General features: G+C 42.8%; 1 protein-coding gene across 1 annotated transcript in view; it reads left to right on the top strand.

Annotated features, from left to right (window-relative positions):
* LOC130869023 (putative HERC2-like protein 3) overlaps positions 1-22,490 on the top strand; it is a 30,508-nt gene that overhangs the window by 7,339 nt on the left and 679 nt on the right. The window contains 16 exon segments of the mRNA XM_057761138.1: positions 4,173-4,306; positions 4,956-5,129; positions 5,204-5,340; positions 5,455-5,606; positions 7,205-7,396; positions 11,901-12,088; positions 12,868-13,060; positions 15,261-15,443; positions 18,243-18,424; positions 18,830-18,977; positions 19,051-19,247; positions 19,561-19,762; positions 19,765-19,790; positions 20,591-20,729; positions 21,922-22,050; positions 22,325-22,467. Of these exon segments, the coding sequence (XP_057617121.1) occupies positions 4,173-4,306; positions 4,956-5,129; positions 5,204-5,340; positions 5,455-5,606; positions 7,205-7,396; positions 11,901-12,088; positions 12,868-13,060; positions 15,261-15,443; positions 18,243-18,424; positions 18,830-18,977; positions 19,051-19,247; positions 19,561-19,762; positions 19,765-19,790; positions 20,591-20,729; positions 21,922-22,050; positions 22,325-22,467 (2,519 nt within the window).

Below are 22,490 nucleotides of genomic sequence, written 5' to 3'. Positions count from 1 at the left end.
AAGTTCCCTTTCTTTGGTTCTTTTTAAAAATCATTATTATTTTATATGCATGGGTGTTTTGCCTGCATCTATGTCTATCTACCACATGAATGCCTGGTACCCCTGAAAGTCAGAAGATGGTGCCAAATTCCCTGGTTGCAGACAATGATGAGCTGCCGTGTGGATTCTAGGATTGACCCTGGGTCCTCTGAAAGGGCATCCACTGTTCCCATAAACCATCTTTCCATCCCATACTTTCCTTAACCTGCAGGGTTTAGACTACCCAGTCTGGCTTTGTTAACACCTTATACCTAGGTATATTGTCCTTTTTCTCTATGTTATATGTTGAACAGAATTAGTCTAAAAACTTTAAAAGACCAAGAAAGGGAAGACATACCAAAGCACTCTGCACATTCGGTAGAAGTGCTCCTCACTGCAGACGCTAACAGAGGAGTCAGGCTGTTCATTCACACACTGATGGCAGACCCTTCATGTGGGAGATCAGCGAGGACAAGCAGGACTGTAGCTGAATGTGGCCTCTTGCTGTCTTTGTGTTGTTTATATGCTATGCTTGAGTTTTTGTTGTTTTTTTTTTTTAATATTTATTTATTATGTATACAATATTCATCTGTGTGTATGCCTGCAGGCCAGAAGAGGGCACCAGACCCCATTACAGATGGTTGTGAGCCACCATATGTTTGCTGGGAATTGAACTCAGGACTTTTTGGAAGAGCAGGCAATGCTCTTAACCTCTGAGCCATCTCTCCAGCCCCTATGCTTGAATTTTTGAAGTCTATTTTGTTATATATTAAGATAGCTACACCACCTTGTTTCTTAGGTCCATTTGATTGGAAATTTTTTTCCAACCCTTTACTCTGAGGCGATGTCTGTCTTTGACGCTGAGGTGCGTTTCTTTTTTTTTTTTTTTAAATATTTATTTATTATGTATACAATATTCTGTATGTATGTATGTATGCCTGCTGGCCAGAAGAGGGCACCAGACCTCGTTACAGATGGTTGTGAGCCACCATGTGGTTGCTGGGAATTGAACTCAGGACCTTTGGAAGAGCAGGCAATGCTCTTAACCTCTGAGCCATCTCTCCAGTCCGAGGTGTGTTTCTTGTATGCAGCAGAAGGATGGATTCTGTTGCATATCCAATCTGTTTGCCTGTGTCTTTTTATAGGTGAGTTGAGTCCATTTATATTAAAGGATATTTATGACCAGTGATTACTATTTCCTGTTAATTTAGTTTTCATTGTTGGTGATGTTAATTTGTGTGTTTTTCCCTTCTTTGGGATTTGCTGCTGTGAGATCATCAATGGTCTGTGTTTTTGATGTTGCAGCTAACTTCCTTGGATTGTAATTTTCCTTCTAGTACTTCGTAGGGCTGGGTTTGTGGCTAGGTATTGGTTAAATCTGGTTTTGTCATGGAATATCTTGTTTGTTCTTGTATGTTGATTGAAAGTTTTGCTGGGTATAGTAGTCTGGGCTGGTATCCGTGGTCTCTTATTGAATGCAGCATATCTGTTCAGGACCTTCTGACTTTCATTGTTTCCACTGAGAAGTTAAGTGATTTTTCTGATAGGTCTGCCTTTATGTTACTTGGCCCTTTTCATTTGCAGCTCTTAATATTCTTTCCTTATTCTGTATATTTAGTGTTTTGATTATTATGTGGCGAGGGGACTTCTTTTTTGATCCAATCTATTTGGCGTTCTGTAAGCTTCTTGTATCTTCATAGGCATATCTTTCTTTAGGTTGGGAAAGTTTTCTTCTATGATTTTGTTAAATATATTTTCTGTGCTTTTGAGTTGGACATCTTCTCCTTGTTCTATACCTATTATTCTTAGGTTTGGCCTTTTCATGTTGTCCCATATTTCCTGGATATTTTGTGTTAAGCTTTTGTTAGATTTAATGTATTCTTTGACTGACGAATCTATTTCCTCTGTTGTATCTTCAGCCCTTGAGATTCTCTCTTCTATCTCTTGTATTCTGCTGTTTATGCTTGCGTTTGTGGTTCCTGATCGTTTTCTCATGATTTCTGCTTCTATAATTCCCTAGGCTTGTGTTTTCTTTATTGTCTCTTTTTCAATTTTTAAGTCTTGAGTAGTTTCTTTCATATGTTTGATTGCTTTTCTTGGCTTTCGTTAAGGGATTTGTTGATGTCTTCCCATTTTTTGTTTGTCTTTTCCTCCATTTCTTTGACGGAATTTCTCATTTCTTCTTTAGGAGTTTCAGACATTCTCCTGAAGTTATTTTTTAGGTCATTTTCTTCTGCTTCATCTATAATTGGTTGTTCAGGTGTTGCTGTTATAGGGTCACTAGATTATACTGGTGTTGTGTTGCTCTTTGTGGTGTTGCATGTGTTTTTACCTTGTCTACCCATCTTTTCCTCTGATTGGTGTAGTTGGGGCTGTCTGACTCTGGTGATCAATCTTCCAGGTGCCAATTGATCCAAGGCTTAGATGGTTGCTCCTCATGTTGCAGTCAGTGCCATGGTTCCAGTCACCCTGTTGATTACTCCATGTTCCTGGAGGTTGCTCAGTGCTCCTGTGGAGTTTGCTGTCTCAGGCCTGCTCTGTCCTAGGTTGTCAGCTCAGACCTGTTTCTGTAAATGTCCCTGGTCTGGATTCACTCCTGCAGAGGTCCCTGGCTTGGGGTTGGTTCTGCAAACATCTCTGACTCTGATCTACTCTCTAGGAGGTCCTAGACTCCAGTGCGCCCAGACCTGAACCCATAAAGGTCCTGGCTCAGGCCTAGTTCCTCGAAGGTCCCAGACTCATGCCTGGACCTGCAGGGGTCCTGGCTCAGGTCTGCTCCCTTGAAGGTCCCAGACTCATGCTGGGACTCGCAATGGTCTCTGGCTCCAGCCCACTCTCTCAGCAGTTGCTCCTCTGTACCTACTCCTATGGAGTTTGCTGTCTCAGGTCTGCTCAGGCCTAGGTTGCAGGCTCAGTCCTGTTCCCATAAATGTCCCTGGTCTGGATCCGCTCCTGCTCCCTTGGAATTCACTGTTCCAGGCCCGCTCAGGCCCAGGTCACTGTCTCAGTCCTGTTCCTGTGGAGTTCACTGCCTTAGGCCTGTTCCAGCCCAGGTGGCTGGCTCAGTCTTGATTTTTTACAATTTTAAATTGTAAGAAGAAATTAGAAAGAAGGGTACTATTTTGACTCATGAAATTTCATGAAATATAAATTGCAACTTTCATAAATAAAAGTGCCACTTAAAAATATTTGTGTGTGTTTACGCACACAGATGTGCATGTGGGCACATCCGCACATGCATGTGGGCACAGCTGCCATGACATACTTGTGAGGATCAGAGGACAGCTTGCAAGAGTCTGTTTTCCTACCATCATGTGTGTTTCAAGGATTAAGGTCTGGTTGTCAGGCTCGGCAGCACACACCTTTTCTGCAGAGTAGTTCCAGCTGTTGCCTGCCTCTCCCTCTTGACATTTATGTGGTCATAACTCCTCTTCGTGAGGTGGAGACTGTAGTGTTGAGTGTTTATAGCGGATTAGGTGGATTGAACGGCCTCCCAGGTGCTGGCACTAAAAGGGCGTGCCACATGGCGCAGCTCTCACCTTTGTTCTTTAGGAGAGTCTGCTGTACTGTTTCTCTCCTGACTCTGACCTATGTCAGTGTTGTTTCTAGATGCCATGGGATACATATTGTAATAGTTTTTACTTTTGTCATTTGAGCATTACCGTTGACAGTGTCATTCTGTGCTGTTTTGAAGAAAATATGCATCCTTCTAGGTCTTTCTGTTGCTGTGATAAACACTGACCCTAAGAAAGTTGGGGAGGAAAGGGTGTATTTCATTTACAACTCTCAGGTCACACTCCATCACTGAGGGATGTCAGGGCTGGTACTCCAGCAGGAGTCTGGAGATAGGAAGTGAAACAGGCCACGGAAGAGTGCTGCTCACTGACTGTCTTCTCATGAATTACTTAGCCTGCCCTTGTACATTCCCGGGACCACTTGCCCAGGGACGGCAAGGGCTAGGGTCTCCCACATCAATCACTATTAGGAGAATAATCCCCAGGCTTGGCCTCCCCCCCCCTCCACCCCCGCCAGTCTTAGGGAGGCATTTTTTCTGTTGTGTGAAGCTGACGGAAAAACCAGCACGTATATTCTTGCACATTAAAGTAGTTCTTAATTAACAATTATATAAATGATTTTTATGTTTTAAAATACAGTTCCTAAGAAGCCAGAATCTACTGATGGTGAAGAAAAGATTGGGAACGAAGAGAGTGATTTAGAAGAAGCTTGTGTTTTGCCTCATAGTCCTATAAATGTAGACAAAAGACCCATTTCCATGAAGTCTCCCAAGGTGAAGTATTCTCTGTGGTTCTTAGATTGGGTGATACAAACACTGCACACAGCAGAGGAATCTCTAGTGCCATGCCATTGTCCTGAGCACGTGCAGGCTACTGAGTATAGTGCGTTTTTAGAAGCGTGGCCCCAGACTTCTTATTAACCTTGACTGACAGTGTTCTGTCTAGTCACACTGCCAGAGGACTGTTTCCTTTTGGTTTTGACTCTGTAGTGCATCTCCCCCACCTTGGTTTTTCGAGAGAGGGTTTCTCGGTAGCTTTGGAGCCTGTCCTGGAACTAGCTCTTGTAGACCAGGCTGGCTTCAAACTCACAGAGATCCGCCTGCCTCTGCCTCCCGAATGCTGGGATTAAAGGTGCGTGCTACCGGTGCCCAGCTTTTTTTTTTTTTAAATGTAGCATTCATTCATTTTCTTATTTGTTTGAGAAACTATTGGTCCATGAGGCAATTAATGTTTTTAAAAAGTAATCTGTTACTTACTCAATTTAAAATATCAGTGACGAGGTGCTTTTCTTGCTTGTGTTGCAAAGTCCTGGGTCCTATTCTTAGTGATGAGCAGATGAGCAAACAACCGAACCGCTAGTGCTGGTTGTTTAGAGTGCATGTTAGTAGAGAAACTAATGGAGCACGCTGTTCTGTTTGTTAGGACAAATGGCAGCCGCTGTTGAATACAGTTACAGGAGTTCATAAATACAAGTGGTTAAAGCAGAGTGTGCAGGGCCTTTACCCACAGTCTGCACTGCTCAGTACCATCGTTGAATTTGCTCTTAAGGAAGAGCCGGTAGATGTGGAGAAAATGCGAAAGTGCCTCCTGAAACAGGTAAGACTTTGTGTGGCACGCTTCTTCACACTGAGTCAGATGGAGCACTGACTGTAAATGTTGCTCTTTTGCAGTTGGAGAGAGCAGAGGTTCGTCTGGAAGGGATAGATACAATTTTGAAACTGGCAGCCAAGAGTTTCTTACTTCCTTCTGTGCAATATGCTATGTTTTGTGGATGGCAAAGACTTATTCCTGAAGGAATTGATATAGGGTAAAGCTTTATAAATTTTTCTCAAATATGGGAATCTTGGCAACACACTGCCGTTCTTCTGGAGTTAAAAGTCTGGCAGTGTTGCGAGTCTAATTCTGTCTCTTTGTTTGAAAGGGAACCACTTACAGACTGCTTGAAGGATGTGGATTTAATTCCACCGTTCAATCGGATGCTGCTGGAAGTGACTTTCGGCAAGCTGTATGCTTGGGCAGTTCAGAATATTCGGTGTGTTCTGATGGATGCGAGTGCCAAATTTAAAGAACTGGGTGAGCTAAAGAAAACGTGATAATTAAAAGTCCTTATTTTATTCTTTTTTTTTTTTTTTTTTTTTTTTTTTTTTTTGGTTTTTCGAGACAGGGTTTCTCTGTGGTTTTGGAGCCTGTCCTGGAACTAGCTCTTGTAGACCAGGCTGGTCTCGAACTCACAGAGATCCGCCTGCCTCTGCCTCCCAAGTGCTGGGATTAAAGGCGTGCGCCACCACCGCCTGGCTAAAAGTCCTTATTTTAAAACTGATAATACGGTAGTGACTGTGATTGCAGCAATGCCGTGTCGTTGTCTTAAGTGTGTAGTGTAGAGAATTACTAAAAGTCACTTTTGGAAACTTTGTGCACCAGAACAATAATCTTGGCTGCATTGAGCTTTATTTTAGATTCAGAATGGAACTCTGAGCATTTTGCAAAAGACATAATCTCAATATTTTAATAAAATAAATTAGGCTGCATTTTCATGAGTGTTACACCATATACTCTGAGGCATCAGTATCCTACACTAATACTGATTTCCTAGGTAATTTGAGTATTGTAGAGAAATGGCAAGATTAGTTTTATAGTGGTAAAGTGAAAGACACCCAAAAATATTTAGAAAATATGATATATTCACTTTGTTTTGTTTATTTTTCGAGACAGAGTTTCTTTGTGTTTGACTGTCCTGGAACTCACTCTGTAGACCACGCTGGCCTCAACTAACAGAGGTCCACCTGCCTCTGCTTTACAAGTGCTGGAATTAAAGGTGTGCACCACCTTGCCCAGTGCTAAATATATATATAGTTACATAATACATATATTTATTAAATATATATATAATTAAAGGTGTGCACCACCTTGCCCAGTGCTAAATATATATATATATATATATATATATATATATATTTATGTAATATATTTATATTAATGTATATTAGTACACACACACATAAATTAACCTTAGGGTTTTACTGTGTAGTATGGAGTGCCACACTTTGGGGTTCTTATCCCCAAATTTTTTTTATTTTGTCTCCAGACTTTTAAATTGGTATTTGTTTGGAATTTTTTGGTGTTTCATTTCTTTTTTGAGACAGGGTCTCACTATGTATGCTTTGCTGTTCTGGAACTCAAACTTTAAACCAGGTAGGCTTCCAACGCACAGAGGTCTATCTGCATCTGCCTCCAGAGCACTGTGATTAAAGGTGTGCACGAGTACTCTTACCTCTAAATAGTTTCTGTGCTGAGACTGCTGGAAACCCTTTCAGAATCTCTGAATTTTTGAAGCAGTATAATCAGGAAAAGCTTAGCTTCCTCCCTTAAATACTGGCATTACAGAGTTCAGTTTGACAATAATGGTGAAAATTGTACTAGAATTTATCACTAAACTAACTTAACTTTTCCCCTTTTGTACTTTATCTTGAAGACAAAGATCACAGTATGTGGTATGCAGATGGTAAGAATACCACAAAATAAAATAGATCTGCCGTAACTATGGGGAAACCCACTGTAAAAAAAAAGTTACATAAATAAATAAGTAAATAATAACCGAACTCCACTGTGTTGTGATTCATCTGCATTGTGTCTATAAATGAGAAATTCAGCTGAATGTTAATGCTCATTAGGTATCCAGCCTGTCCCCCTGCAAACCATCACCAATGAGAACCTGGCAGGACCAAGTCTGGGGACCATCCCACAAGCTCGGTTTCTTCTGGTGATGCTCAGCATGCTCACCCTGCAGCATGGTGCAAACAACTTTGATCTCTTGCTCAACTCAGGCACACTGGCCCTCACACAGACGGCACTGAGGCTGATCGGTAGGTTGGCTTTGACCTTGGATCCTTTAGAAAAACGTGACTTTTACATTTTCTCCTTAACCACAGCACACATACACATCTACCCATAAAAGCTAGCCTTTTAACTGTGCTGAGTGTAACCGAACAATGTTACTGACATCAACATCTGTTTTCTTTATTTTCTCTCTGACCGTGTAGATATCTACACGGTCACTGTATATATACCCTTGCCCCGCCTGGCACTCTTCATAGAGGCCACCCTGGCCTCAAACTCACAGAGATCCTCCTGATTCTGCCTCCGGAGTGCTGGGATTAAAGGTGAAGGGTCCCCATTGGTGACAGTCACATTTGGAGCAGCTGTCACTACGGTGTTGTTTTAGAACATTTTCATAACCTCAAATGCATCCTGTTTACCCATCACCCTTGATTATCCCACGTTCCTGTCCTTGCAGCCACAAGGACTTTCTGTCTCAGTGGATTTACAGTTTTTGAGGATTTCATGTAAGTGCTGTTGTAATTTGTAGGCTTTTGTCTTTGTATTTTAAGTGTAAGTAAGTATTTCATTCTTTTTTATGGCTGAAATGTTATTATTTGAGTATTTGACATTTTGTTTATCCATTGATGGACAGTTGGGATATTTTATCATTTTACTTTAGTGAGTGATTTTGCTAGGAATGTATATAAATTCTTGGATATCTGTCTCTGATTCTTTCGATGGTAAAAGGAGAAAACACTGAGATCTCATAGTAATTCTGCAGGTGGATGCTAGAGTTTGGAAGGCGCCCCTTGTTCTTTCCAGGTTGTTTAATACTGGAACAGGAAACCAGTGTAGGAACATGCAGATGAGAGAAACCCAACAGTTTACTGAGGAAGTATTCTCAGCTGTAATGAGCGCTAGCGAGCCTTACTGTTGGGGGCTGTAAGAGTGAATGGCACCCGTACTGGAAGACTGGGATGGTCTCACAGTGTTCACTTTGTGCACAAGCTCTGTTACAATTAAATGAGAAGGATTTTAAAAAGTGGGGGGAAAAAAGAATTGTGGGTTCTTCCCTGGGAAGACAATTTCTCTCCCTCTCAGCATTCCTTGGTTCCTTGTCTAGGGTTAGACAGCAGCCTGTCCAGGGTTCCTGGGTTTCCTAAGAGGTGCAATCTCAAAAGCATGCTTCCTGTTCTTCTGGCTCTTACAGTGGTTTGGAATTCTGCTTCTTCTTCCGGTCATGAGATGGTTTAGGTGTCTGGGTAATTATGGCCTTGGTCAAAAGAATTTAGCAATGTTCCTTCAGTTTCTATTTTGTGGAATAATTTGAGGAGTATTGACATTAATTTTTCTTTGAAAGTCTTGTAGAAGTCTGCATTGAATTTCTCTGGTCCTGGTTTTTATTTATTTATTTATTGCTTGGGAGACTTTTAATAATAGTTTCTATTTCACTACCGACTGTAATCTGTTTAAATTGCTTGTGTACTCTTGATTTAGCTTTGGTAGGTGGTATATACCAAGAAATATATTTATTTCTTTTAGATTTTCCTATTTGGTGCATTATAGATTTTTAAACTATGTCCTTATGATTCTCTGGATTTCTTCTGTCTGTTGTGATGTCCCCCTTTCAACTCTTAATTTCATTAATTTGGATCTTCTCTTTAGATGTTTTGGCTAATTTGGCTAAACTTTTATCAATCTTACTGATTTTCATTAAGAATTAACTCATTTCATTGATTTATTTGTATTTTTGTTGTTGATGATGGCGGTGGTACTGTTTTATGTTAGTATTTTATTGATTTCTGCCTGGAGTTTGGTTAGTTCCTGCCATCTACTATTTTTGGGTGTTATTCTTCACTTTGTTCTGCACCTTTCAGGCATGTCAGTAAGTCACTGCTAATGTGAGACCTCTAACTTCCTGGGTATCACTTAGCACTATACCTTGCCTCTTGGGACTGATAGTTTGTTTCCTGGATATGTGGGCATGGTGTATTTTCATTTTCATTACAGTCCAAAAAATTTTTAATTTTCTTTTTTAATTTCTGTTTTGACCCACTTTTCATTCAATAGTGAATTGTTCAGTTTCCATGACTTGGTATGCTTTGGGCAGTTTTTGTGGTTGTTGATAACCAATTTTAATCCTTGATGGTCAGATAGGGTGCAGGGTGTTATTTTAATTTTCTTGTATCTTTTAAGACTTGCTTTAAATATAAGTATGTGGTAGATTTGGAAAAATTTCCATGAGATCTTAGAAGAAGGCACTTTTTTTTTATGTCTTTGAGTAAAATATTCTGTAAATATATCCTAGGTCCATTTATTTATGCCATCATTTAGCTCCAGCATTTTTCTGTTTAGTTTTTGTATGGATGATCCATCTGTTTCAAGAGTTGAATTTTGAAATCACCCGACTTCATTGGGTGAAGGTCAGCATGTGATCTTAGCCGTAACAGTGTTTCTTTGTGAACTTTGTGTCCTCGTGTTTGTGCGTAGATGTTTGGAATGATTCTCTTGGATTCGTTCTTTGACAAGTATGCCGTGTCCTTCCCTAGTTCTTCTTACTCATTTTGGTTTGAAGTATTCTTTGTCAGATATTAAATACCTCCATTGGCTTGCTTCCTGGGTCCATTTGCTTGGAACATTCTTTTCTATCCTTGTATGCTGAGGTGATGTCTGTCCTTGATGGAAGGTGTGGTTTTTGAAAGCAGTGGAAGGATGGATCCTGTTTTTTGTTTGTTTGTTTTTATTAATTTATGGTTTTTATTGGTGAACTGAGACCATTGATGTTGAGAGTTATCAGTGAGCAGTGTTTGCTGATTCCTGTTATTTTCTTGTCATGGTGTAGGCTCCTCCACTCTTGATTTGCTGCTCTGAGATTATTTATTCCTTCTCTTTCCTGGAGTGTGATAAACTTCTTAGATTGAAGTTTTCTTTCTAGCACCTTCTGTAGAGCTAGATTTATAGATAGATCCTGCTTAAATTTAGTTCTGTCATGAAATCTTTTCCTTTCTTTGTCTAATGTGATTGAAAATTTTGCCAGGTGTAGTAGTTTGGTTTGGCATCTGTGGTCTCTTACGGGTTTGTAGAACATTGATCCAGACCCTTCTGGATTTTAGTCTTCATTGAGAAGTCAGATATTATTCTATTGGGTCTGCTTTTATATATTATTTGGACTTTTTCTCTTACAGCTTTTAATGTCCTTTTTTGTATACGTTTAGTGTTTTGGTTATTATGTGTCAGGGCAGTCTGTTTTCTGGTCCATTCTCTTTGGTTTTCTATATGTTTATTGGACCTTGATAGGGATCACCGTCTTTAGGTTGGGAAAAGTTTCTTCTGTGATTTTGTTGAAAATATTTTCTCTGCCTTTGATCTGAGTTTCTTCTCTTTCTATTACGTTTATTCGTAGATTTTGTCTTTACATAGTGTTCCAGATTTTCTAGATGTTTTGTGCCTGAATTTTTTTGGATTTAACTTTTTTCTTTCCTTTTTCTTTTTGCCAGGGTATTTACTTCTTTTATCTTGTCTTTAATGCCTGAGATTCTATCTTTCATCCACTCTGTTGGTGAGGCTTTCCTCTGAAGTTTTTGTGTGACTTCCTAAATTTTTTAAATTTTAGTTTTACTTTCTTTTTGGTTTTTGAGTTGCTGCCAAATGTGGCCATTGGGAGTCCTGGGTAGAATCTGTTCCTTGGTATTGGGGCCTGATATGAATACTTGGAGATGAGCTAAAAGGGGACTGAGTGGGTCCACAAGAAGGAAAAAAGCTGGGTCTACCATGAGGTTTGACATAGAATAGAGTTAGAAAGGGTGACCATGTGGTCTGCTACAGGCTGGGGATGAGACTGACGAACTTGCCATGGGCGGAAAGTTAAGATCATCTACTGGGTTCCCAGGCTGTGGCGGCCAGTGAATTCCCAGGTGAGAGTGTCCTTGGGTATTGGAGGCTGACACAAAGGATGAGGCTGGGTGAGAAAGGCTGGGTCCTGCCAGCGTCTGCAGAGTTCCCAGGGAATGGAGAGGGAGGAAAGACACTTGCAGATGGTTTCCTGCAGGGTTGGGGGTGAGACTCCAGTATAAGTTCTTTAAACTTAGTGCTGATCAGTTCTTCTTGATCTTTGTGCTGTGTGTGTGTGTGTGTGTGTGTATGTGTGTGTCTGTCTATCATGTGTGTCTCTGTGTGTCAGGATCCTTCTGTGTAGAACAGTCTGCTTTGAGCTCATGATCCTCTTTAGTGCTAGGATTATATGATGTCACCACATTTTCTGATGTGTCTGTAAAAACATAGCACATCGGACGCTGGGAAGATGGCTCTGCCGTTGAAGGAGTACTTCCCCTGATGCTGAGAACCCGAGTTTAGTTAGTTCCCAGCACCCGTGTTTGCTGGTCTACAACTGCCTGTAACTCCAGCTCTATGACACCTGCTGCCACTATACCCACATATGCAAACCCATACTCAGACATGCAACTTACACATAAATGCAATTTTTAAAAATAGTAAAAATAGGACATTGCGGCTAATTACAGGCTCAGCTGTTGTTCGGCATTCTGACAGGTCCTACTTGTGACAGTGTTGAGGAGGACATGAGTGCTTCTGCCCGGGGAGCCTCTGCTACAGTGTTGGAGGAAACAAGGAAGGAAACCGCTCCTGTTCAGCTCCCTGTTTCAGGGCCAGAATTGGCTGCTATGATGAAGATTGGAACCAGGGTCATGAGAGGCGTGGACTGGAAGTGGGGTGACCAGGTACTCTGAGCTTTCATTAACATCTTAGCACATCTAACACCAATCAGTAGAAGTTGAAATAGGTGGCTATCTGAACTCAGGACTTACAAGATTAATAGGTGACTTAGTTATTGATTTCTGAGCAATAAAATAGAGGCAAAAGACATGAGGACAATATTTTCCTTTCTGTGATGTCACATAGATTTTCTCAGACACACTGCTAAGCATGGGTTTGGTCTCCGTATTCTTAGAAATTAAATTGTCTGAGATCAGGTAATGGCACCCTGTCAATACCTTTCTCTCTTGGGATACTTGACAGAATATTGCTAAAAGGCCTAGTGACTGAGGTCATTGGAAAGGCCACTTTGATTGCTGGGACACTCACTATGCTATATTCAGAGAATCCCTTAGTTGACAGAATTCGTTTCTTTAATAAAGGAACATGAGCTTGTGATTTCATGGCATTTAAAAATGATATGATTGCCAGGCAGTTGTGGTGCATGCCTTTAATTCCAGCACTTGAGAGGGAGAGGCAGGCAAATCTCTGTGTTCAGGACCAGCTTGGTCTACAGAGTGAGTTCCAGGACAGCCAGGGCAGTTACACAGAGAAACCCTGTCTTAATCCTCCCACCCCACCCCACACAAAATAAAAACAATGATAGAATCTTTACATTTTTTAGTTATATTTGGGTCAGGAGGAAGCTGAATGAAAATCTCTGTACAGAATCAATACAGGAACCATGGTGGGTCCAGAACAGGACAGTCACTTTCTTACCTGGTCTTTGGTTTTGCTGTTTCAGGATGGGCCTCCGCCAGGCTTAGGCCGTGTAATTGGTGAGCTGGGAGAGGATGGCTGGATCAGGGTCCAGTGGGACACGGGCAGCACTAACTCATACAGGATGGGTAAAGAAGGAAAGTATGACCTCAAGCTGGTGGAGTTGCCAGTGTCATCACAGCCCTCTGCAGAGGACTCAGACACAGAAGATGACTCAGGTGGGTGACTCACAGAATCCTTTAGGTCAGGGTAGCGTGGCAGATTGTTCATGAGTTGGGTGGCTGTCCTTTCCCTCTGCAGAGTTAGAAGTGGTCAGGATGCATTGGAAGACATTGCTCTGCTTGCCCCTTAAACACATGATTCTGGTGTAGATGGGTAAAGGGTCTCGGTCCAGTAGCCTGGACAGACTGACGCATCTTCACCTTTATTTTGTGCTTCCTGACGCCCTTCCAGAGTGGGGTGGAAGATAGAGTGCAGCATGCTTGTTAAATTGGATCTTAAAGTCTTTTTATTTGTTTTTATATGTGTGTTTGTGTGTCTTACTTGTATGTGATAAGTTAGGGGACAATTTGTTGGGGTCACTGGTGGCAGGTATCTCTACCTGCTGAACCTTGAAACAGTAACAACAACAAACCTATTTATGTACTTATTTTGTTTGAGGACGCTTTGTTTCTTCCTCCACCAGCTTCAAGGTATGGCCCTGTTGTAAGGAGAGTGGGTCGCTTGTTTGTCCCAGCCACCTGGCTAGCTTACACCTGAAATAACCACACAGAAACCGTATTAATTTAAACACTGCTTGGCCGTTAGCTCTAACTTTTTATTGACTAACTCTTACATATTAGTTTAACCCATCTCCATTAATCTGTATTTTGCCACATGGCTGTGGCTTACTGGCAAGATTCTAACCAGTGTCCATCTCAAGCAGAGAATCTATGACTTCTCTCACTCTGCCCTTCTTCCCAGCATTCAGTTCTATCTTCTCTGCCTACCTAAGTTCTGCCCTATCAGGCCCAAAGCAGTTTCTTTATTCATTAACCAATGAAAGCAGCACATGAACAGAAGAACCTCCTACACCATGGCCCCACCTGCTTTCTTTAAGTTCTTCCCTATTCCTTGATAGTTGGAGGGTGTGCTAAGAAGAGAGCTCCTGGCGTCGAATGTGAGAGAAGCTGTCCCATAAACTGCAGTGGGCTCAGAGCGTGCACATTTAGTCTAAGATGACAAGTGCTTATCTTGTGGGTGGGTGTTGGCTATACTGTCAGAGCATCTGAGCTATAGTGTGTGCCTCTTGTAGCCCCTTCTTCTTCCCAGCTGTATGGGAGTATTTGTCATTGTGGAGTGAGCCAGGGAAGAGGTGGCTGTGTGACAGAGCCGTGACCTCCTTGTCCCACAGCTGGACTGACTGGCCATGCACGTGGCTGCTCAGGGGATGCTGCTGCTTTGCTTTTGCTCCGGTTGTAGCACCTAGACATTTAATAACTTGTCGTTTTTGTTTGGTTGGTTTTGATTTTTTGAGACAGGGCTTCTCTGTGTAATAGCCTTGGCTGTCCTGGAACTTGCTCTGTAGACCTCGAACTCACAGAGATCCACCTGCCTCTGCCTCCCAAGTGCTGGGGTTAGAGGCGTGCGCCACCACTGCCTGGTGATAAGTTTTTTTTTTTCAAGATACAAAACTTTGGAATCATGTTATTGCTTATATAGTAAGGTTGCTTAAACACAATGGTACTCTGAAATCTCATTTTCTAGGGTGGGGTAGATAGCTCACTTCGTAAAGTGATTATTCTTATGTAAACATGAGGACCTGAATTTGATCTCCAGCAAAAGGTTGGCATGGTAACATGCATGCTTGTAATCCCAACTCTGGTTGGTGTAGATCTATTGGCCAGACTTGTTAACTTAATCAGCAAGTGACAAGTTTCTGTGAAAGCCCTGTCTTTACAAACAAAATGGATGTTACCTGAAAAAAAGACACTGGAGGTTTTCCTCTAGCTTCCACACTCTCTCTGCACCTGCACCTCCTCCTCCTAAATCTCATTTTCTTTGAGGAAGATGGTAGCAAAAATGGTCAGGTAGCCAGTGGCAGTGGCAGGAGGTTTAGACAGGAGAATCTCTTGGACCCAGGGATTTGAGTTAGACTGGGTAATATTGTGAGAGTCTCTTGGGGGAAAAAAAAAGAAAGGAGAAAGAGAATAAATTTTAAATTTCCTTTTTTCTTGTGAAGGTCTGTTTCATTTCTAGTATCAAAAAGAAGTTTGTTAGATCTCTGTATCTTCTTAATTTTTCTGTGAACCTCAAACTATTCTAAAATTTGTTCAGTTTTTGTAAAGAAAAACAGAGTGTGGTATTAAGTACCTTAAATGACACCCCCAGATGATTTTATTCAGGACGGCTGTTTCTTGTTTCCACTGTCCTTTTCAGAAGCTGAACAAGGAGACAGGAACATCCACCCCACAGCGATGATGCTGACCAGCATTATTAACTTACTGCAGACTCTGTGTCTGTCCGTCGGTGTCCACGCTGATGTCATGCAGAGCGAGGCTACCAAGACTTTGTGTGGACTGCTGAGAATGTCAGTGGAAAGCGGAACAACAGATGAGCTATGTATGACATGAATCAATATGAGCACAGAGCCTCAGTGTGGATGCGTGTGTGTGAACCTCTCATGTCTGTATGTCTGTGGGCCAGTCTGGGGGTGAGACTGTGAGTCAGGTGTGTGTAGTAAGGCCCCTGTGACTGCTGGACCTCAGCATTATAGACATGATGTAGCAAACAACAGAAAATTTCACTAGGGCTGCTTCCTTCTGAGGCTACCAGAGAGAATGTGTTTCAGGCTTCTCTAATACTGGTTTGCTTGACAGTTCTTGACTTGTAGGCATGTGAACATAGTCTTTGTCTTCTTGTTTACACTCTCCTCTGCATGTGTGTGTTTGTGTGCACGTGCTTCAGATTTCCTCTTTACAGGGGTACCAGTGGACCTCACCCGGTCTATTTACATCTTCCCCTTGTGAGATGCTAGAGTCAAGGCTAGCACTGAATGAGGGTGGGCATGGGATGGGGGAGGTGTATGTGTGAGGACTACTCAGCCTCTAGTGCCGCTCCCTTAGAGCTCTGGCACCAGGGATCCTCACGGCAGGCTCTCAGCAGAGCCCTGCTCCTTCCCTTTGCCTTTTCTTGGACACGTTGTGCTGCAGACTTCACTGCTAGTCTCCTTGTCTTCTGTGTACTCTGCAGCACTTATGTCCTTCTCTTGTGGAAATCTTTATTTGCTTTGGGCCCAGCCCCTTCCTGCATGTTATCTCAGTCTTTAATATTAATCCTCAGAGACCTTATTTTCAACTAGGGTCAAATGCTGGTGTTCTGACTGAGTACCAGTGTAAAAACGGCAAATATCACTTGAACTTGGGTGGATGTTTCTGGGTGCCTGAAAGTGTGTATGACTGTCAAAGGAATTTGGAGCATGTGTAGCTGTTAGCATGTTTGTGACTGTGAATGCACACAGATATGTTTGGATACATTTCTGATGAATGAGTGCATGCGTGTGTTAGCTCTGTGTGAGTAAATGCTTGTGTGAGACAGAGTTTGTTTGCCACCGCTGAGCGTGTCAGTCAGAATTCTCTAGAGAAACAGAACTGACAAAATGAATCTATCAGTGTGAAAACAGGGTTATTAGAGTGGCCTACAGACTGTGGTCCAGCTATTTCAACAGACAGACCAAGCATCTAGTGGTTGTTTGGTTCACAAGACTGACTGTCTGTACTGGCCTTCAGTGTATGCCAGAACCACAAAGAAGTAGGGTCTAATGCCCATGAGGGCAAGAACTTCAGTGAGAGCGAGGAGCGTGAAAGAACAGACGCTTCCTCCTTCCATGTCCTGTAAGTAGGCTCCACACCAGAAGGTGTGGCCCAGATTTATGAAGTGTCTTCCTACTTCAAATATTTCCATCAAGAAAAATTCCTCACAGCTGTACCTAGCATCTCTGGTTTTAGCTAATTCCAGGTTGTCGGTTAGCAACCAATAATAGAATCACACTGAATGAGTGATCTTGTGTTGGAAGCATGAAGTTATGTGTATTTGAGTGTTTCAGTGTGGTTGTGTGAGTATGTATGTACGGGAAGGTCTGTGGACAAGTAGCTGCGTCAGATCGTCAGATGTAGTGGGAATGTGCTTGTGTGTGTCCCACTTGTGTGGTTGCAAGTGTGTGAGAGTGGTCAGAGGGAGTGTCTGTTCCTGACTGTGAGTGCAAAACCAAGTATCGGTAATGAGCATGCACAAGTGTCCGTGCCAGTGAGAGTGAGGGCGTGTGGGTGTGGGCTGGGGGGTAAACATAGGCACAGATGGCTGTGATAATATGGAAACAGGTGTTGAATGTTAGCTGAGCACATGCATGCTATCAGTGTTGCTGTTGTGAACGTACATAGGAGAGCAAAGGACAGACTTTTGAGTGTGTCACTGGGAAGAGGCTTGTTTGTTGATAGAGGGAGAAAGTGAGCACATGTATGTGCATAGGTGGATGAGTGCAAATGGATGTGTATGCGTATTTTAGCATGAGTGATTGTCTAAGCATATGTCTTCTGTATAAATAGGAGGGATGTGTGCAAAGTGTGTCCTTTGCTTCTGTATGCAATGTATGATTGTGAGTCTACTAGTGATTGCAGTAGTAGTAAAGGTGAGAGCTTGTGTGAGTGACTGTGGCAGACAATATTTGAATATGTCTCAGAAATTTGGAGTTAGTGTCTAAGTATATATGTGAATGTTAGTATGTGAGCTTGTGTCTTAGCTAAGACATGGGTCTTAGTGAGCTCGGAGGGCAGGAATGCAGTATGGACTGGGGGAAGGTGAGTTGCTGCTGCCGCTGCTGTTGCCATGGGAACTCAGACCACAGGCTTCACATCCTAACTTGAGAGAATAGAAAGGCGGACATGTTCTTTGGACACTGGGAAGTCAGGAGGAGTAGAAAACCTCGTTCTCATGGGCATATTAGAATGTCCCTCTAATCCTATCCCTGGAGAAGTAGAGGTAGGATCGTGTGTTCTGGCTACATAAGAAAAAAACAAAGTAAACTTGGATTGGGCATTTTATGATGTCAGTCAAAATTGTGGGGACGTTTAAGGCACATGAGATTAAGAAGTATAATAGCTGCACACTGTAAATCACTGCTGTTAGAAGTGTAGAAACAGGGTAAGTAGGTTAACTAGTCTGATCGCATGCATTTGAAAGGGTTAAAATGATGCCATGAAATGTTTTTTGAGCCAACTTAAAGCCGTTCTCCACTCCTGTCTGAGTCCCCTTGTAAGGCAGCTTATTGCCCAAAATGAATTGGTAGGTAATTTAACTGTGAGGGTTGTGCTCACGCTTGGTTTCTGGACTCTTGGTTCAAGCGTGCTCTGTCTCCTCTGGCAGCTCCTCCAGACAGACTGGTGTGCAGGGAGCAGCACCGGAGCTGGTGTACACTGGGCTTCGTCCGGAGCATCGCACTCACCCCGCAGGCCTGTGGGGCCCTCAGCTCCCCAAGGTGGATCACGCTGCTCATGAAGATTGTGGAGGGGCATGCACCCTTCACTGCCGCCTCCCTGCAGAGGCAGGTAATGTGCTGCTAGCCAAACCCAGCTCACTGAGGGCAGTCCTGAGTGAAGCTAGACCTGGCAACCATGCTTCTTCATGGAGAAAGTAGCCACAGGTGCAACAGGAACCTCCTGGCCTTGGCTGCTGAGGGTCTTGATTACTGCAGTCCCTTCAGTTGCTAAATAAGCTTCTTCGTCTTTTCTCAGTTATTCTCGTCTGCCCATGAAAATAGTAACATGGTTGCCAGGAATTAAGTTTAAAGAACAGTTTCACTTAAATTCATGCATTTTGAATTCCTGATAGTCTTTCCTGTTAACCATCTGATTAATCATGAATGTCAAAGTTGCAGATGGTTAATTTTATTAAGGGATAAAGTAAAGAGAAGGTAAAGCTGTCTGATATCATTCTGTGTTGTGTTTGAGCAGATCTTAGCTGTCCATTTATTACAAGCAGTTCTACCGTCATGGGACAAGACAGAAAGGGCACGGGACATGAAGTGTCTGGTGGAAAAGCTGTTTGGCTTCCTGGGCAGCTTGCTCACTACTTGTTCTTCTGATGTCCCATTCCTTAGAGGTGAGTGGCGGTGCGTGTCCTTGGTGCCCCTGTTTAGTGAGTGCCGTGCAACTTGCTTTTCTCTCTGCTTCAGAATCCACATTGAGGAAGCGGAGGGCGCGGCCGCAGGCTTCCTTGACTGCCACTCACAGCAGCACTCTGGCTGAGGAGGTGGTGGGGCTGCTCCGCACTCTGCACTCGCTCACCCAGTGGAACGGCCTCATCAACAAATACATTAACTCCCAGCTCTGCTCCGTCACACACAGCTGCTCTGGGAAGACTCCAGAAAGGGTGTGTTCCAGGTTTCCAGCAGTGTGCTGGGATCCTAGCGGTCAAGTTATCTTTAAACACGAAGCATTTTTGTTTCATGTTTACTTAAGGGCATTTTGATGGAAATAACTATTAAAGAAATTAACAATTCAGATAGGCATGGTGTATGCCTGTAGTCCCAGCTGCTTGAAAGGTTGAGGCAGAAGGTTTGCCTGAGCTCACAAGTCTGGGACAATGTAGTGATGCTCTTGTTTCCTAAAGTGAATTTATACATAGTGAATGAGATAAAGGACTTGAGTTTAGCTACACTTCACACTCGCTGTCTCCCTTCTAGGCCCTGCTGGAGGACTACTTCCCAGACTCTGAGAACCTGGAAGTGGGGGGCCTCAGGGCAGTGCTGGCTGTGATTGGAGGGATCGATGGCCGGCTGCGCCTGGGAGGCCAGGTCATGCATGATGAGTTTGGAGAGGGCACAGTGACTCGCATCACCCCGAAGGGCAGAATCACTGTGCAGTCCTGTGACATGCGCATGTGCCGAGTTGCCCGTTGAATCAGCTCAAACCGGTATGTAGCTTGGTGGAGCTCTCGAGTGTTAGCGGTGGCACTGAAACTGGCGTGTAATGTGAGAACCTGTACTTTATGTTGTCTTCTAGGAAGCTATCTGTGTGAGTCAGGAGTTCACGTAGCTTTCCTTCTGCGCTAGCTTGTGCTTCTAGGAAAGGCCCGTCTCAGGGAGCATACAGCCAGGGACTTTTAGACATAAAAAGAGATTGACATTCTATAAGGTAATTTTAAGTATTTAAAATAGGAGTTTCTAAAATGTATTTTTATTGAATAATTTGGCTTCTAAAATAATTTTTTTAAATAATAATCTTTAGTTAGAAAAATGGTTTTAATCTTGATTTTAATCGTGGGGAATGCCATAGCTTAGCTAGCTGCTGTAACCCAAGTGCCCGTGCCTTAGGACAGTAGAGAAGGTTATAGAATTCTCTGTAACCCAAGTGCCCGTGCCTTAGGACAGTAGAGAAGGTTATATGATTCTATGTAACCCAAGTGCAATTTGACTATGTATTTTTTAATAAAATATTTTTGATTATAATAGGAATAAGAACATGTAGTAAATTTGGAACGTACAGAAAAAGTCTTAGATTATAACTACTACCCTGATATGTTAGTGTTGGCGAACTGGTAAAGAAAACCTTCCTATAGAGTATATCTGTTGTATGTGTACTTTTATCTTTCTGGAGTATCTTTCAGAATTATCCTCAGGCAGGACATGACTTGGAGTATGCATATTTAAATTCAGGTCTTATGCTTTAATAAATTTCAGCAACTCTTTGAAGGATTTTGTGCCCTTTCTTCAGCTCCCTGCTGTGGCCTTTAGCGTTAACAACCTCCCTTTCACGAAGCCCATGCTTTCTGTCTGGGCTGAGTTGGTGAACCTTGCTGGAAGCAAATTGGAAAAGCACAAAACAAAGAAATCAGCAAAACAGGCCTTTGCAGGTCAGTGCATATAGTGTTCCATGGTAAAATAATCTGAACTTGTCCTTTTATCAGAGTGGGTTTAGGTGACTGTTGGAGCCTTGGAGTTCATATAGCACTTGTTGGCTATAGTTAGGAATATAAAGTACCTTTTAGGTTTGCCGTTGACTTCAGATGTGGAACCCCATCACTTTGAACTGCCAGCACCTATTCTTAGCAGACTTTTAGGATATCGGGTTTGTTTCTCCGCTCATGACATTCTCAGGGTCAGCCCTAAAGAACTTTGTCTCTAACTGTGGTGGGCAGCTGGCTTCCTTAAAACCCTTCCTCCCTTTGGGTCTGGGTGACCACTCTTGGGATTTTCCTCTTCCTGCCCTTTGGTTATTCTCGGAGTTTGTTTCTGTTTCTCTTGCTCTTTATACCATTGAAATCTTGTGGTTTCCCTCGTAACCCCATCTCATTCTGTCTCCTCTTTGAACATGCTCTCCCTGTTTACTCACCGTATTTGTTGTTGCTCCAACGTCTGTGATGGTAAACACCTTTAATTTTGAGTCTGCAGTTCACAGCTCTGAGTGGACGGCCTGTGAATATAGCAGCCCTTTGCCTCAAATTCAGTCTGTGTTCTCCCAATTGTCTCCGTTTTTGTTCATCATAGTGAACAAACTGGTCTGCCCGCTGGTCCAAGTTTAGCGTTCAAGGACTCATCTAATTTCATTTTCTCAACCTACACTTGCCGTGCTGTCCCCAAGGCCTCCTACATCCCCTGCTTAGGAAAGTTGCTTCTCTCCTGCATAGGCTATTTTGTGGTCCTTGGTCTGCTGTCAGACACATGTGGCACGGCTTCCTATCACTGCATCAGAGAGCTCATCCTAGGGAAATGGCTTCAGTTAAAGTAGATGCTTTTGACAAAATTCCTCCTAGGAATATTGCAAGAAAATATGAAAATGTTTTATTTGTGTCTAGTTGAAATTTCAGTAATTTGGGAAACATTTAATGATAGCAGGAAATGCTTACGTGATTCTAGCCTTCAGTTCAATGCATTAAGATAGATACCTAGGGCGCCGAAGGAAGGAGACGTAGGGGGTCAGAGGTCACAGTTGTTGGTAATCAGTTCATTCCTGAAAGCCACACCATTGCTTTCCCATTGTAGCGATGGCACGCATGGTGAACATGAGCTGGATATCTGGTTCTGACTGGTTCTTTTGTTCCATAGGACAAGTAGACTTGGACCTGCTGCGCAGCCAGCAGCTGAAGCTGTACATCCTGAAAGCAGGGCGGGCGCTGCTTTCCCACCAAGACAAACTAAGGCAGATACTGTCTCAGCCCGGGACTCTACATGCAGGTATCTTCTTAACAGGGAGTTTTATGTAGATGTGACAGAAAGATACTCTAGTGGAAACGTGTACAAGGAGCATGAATTAGCAGTTCATAAAAGGAGAGCGCATGCCTGGTGTGTGGGCTGGCTGCGCTGCAGATGCAGTTGTCAGCTATGAGGCCTGTGTGTCTGAGGACTGATGCCTGGCTGTGTACAGTGCAGGCAGGCCAGCACACTACCTTCAGTAGAGGTGGGTTGGTTGTTGAGAAGTAGGATATACAGATTTTGTTTTCAAATTCAGATGATGGAGCAGCTGCATCCCCTGACCTCGGGGACATGTCACCTGAAGGGCCACAGCCTCCGATGATCCTCCTGCAGCAGTTATTGTCCTCAGCCACCCAGCCATCTCCTGTGAAAGCCATATTTGATAAACAGGAACTTGAGGTACACTTGTCTAACCTTGATAG

This window comes from Chionomys nivalis (genome assembly GCF_950005125.1).
Source record: "Chionomys nivalis chromosome 23 unlocalized genomic scaffold, mChiNiv1.1 SUPER_23_unloc_1, whole genome shotgun sequence".
NCBI lineage: Eukaryota > Metazoa > Chordata > Mammalia > Rodentia > Cricetidae > Chionomys > Chionomys nivalis.
This window is presented reverse-complemented; position numbering and strand designations above follow the sequence as displayed.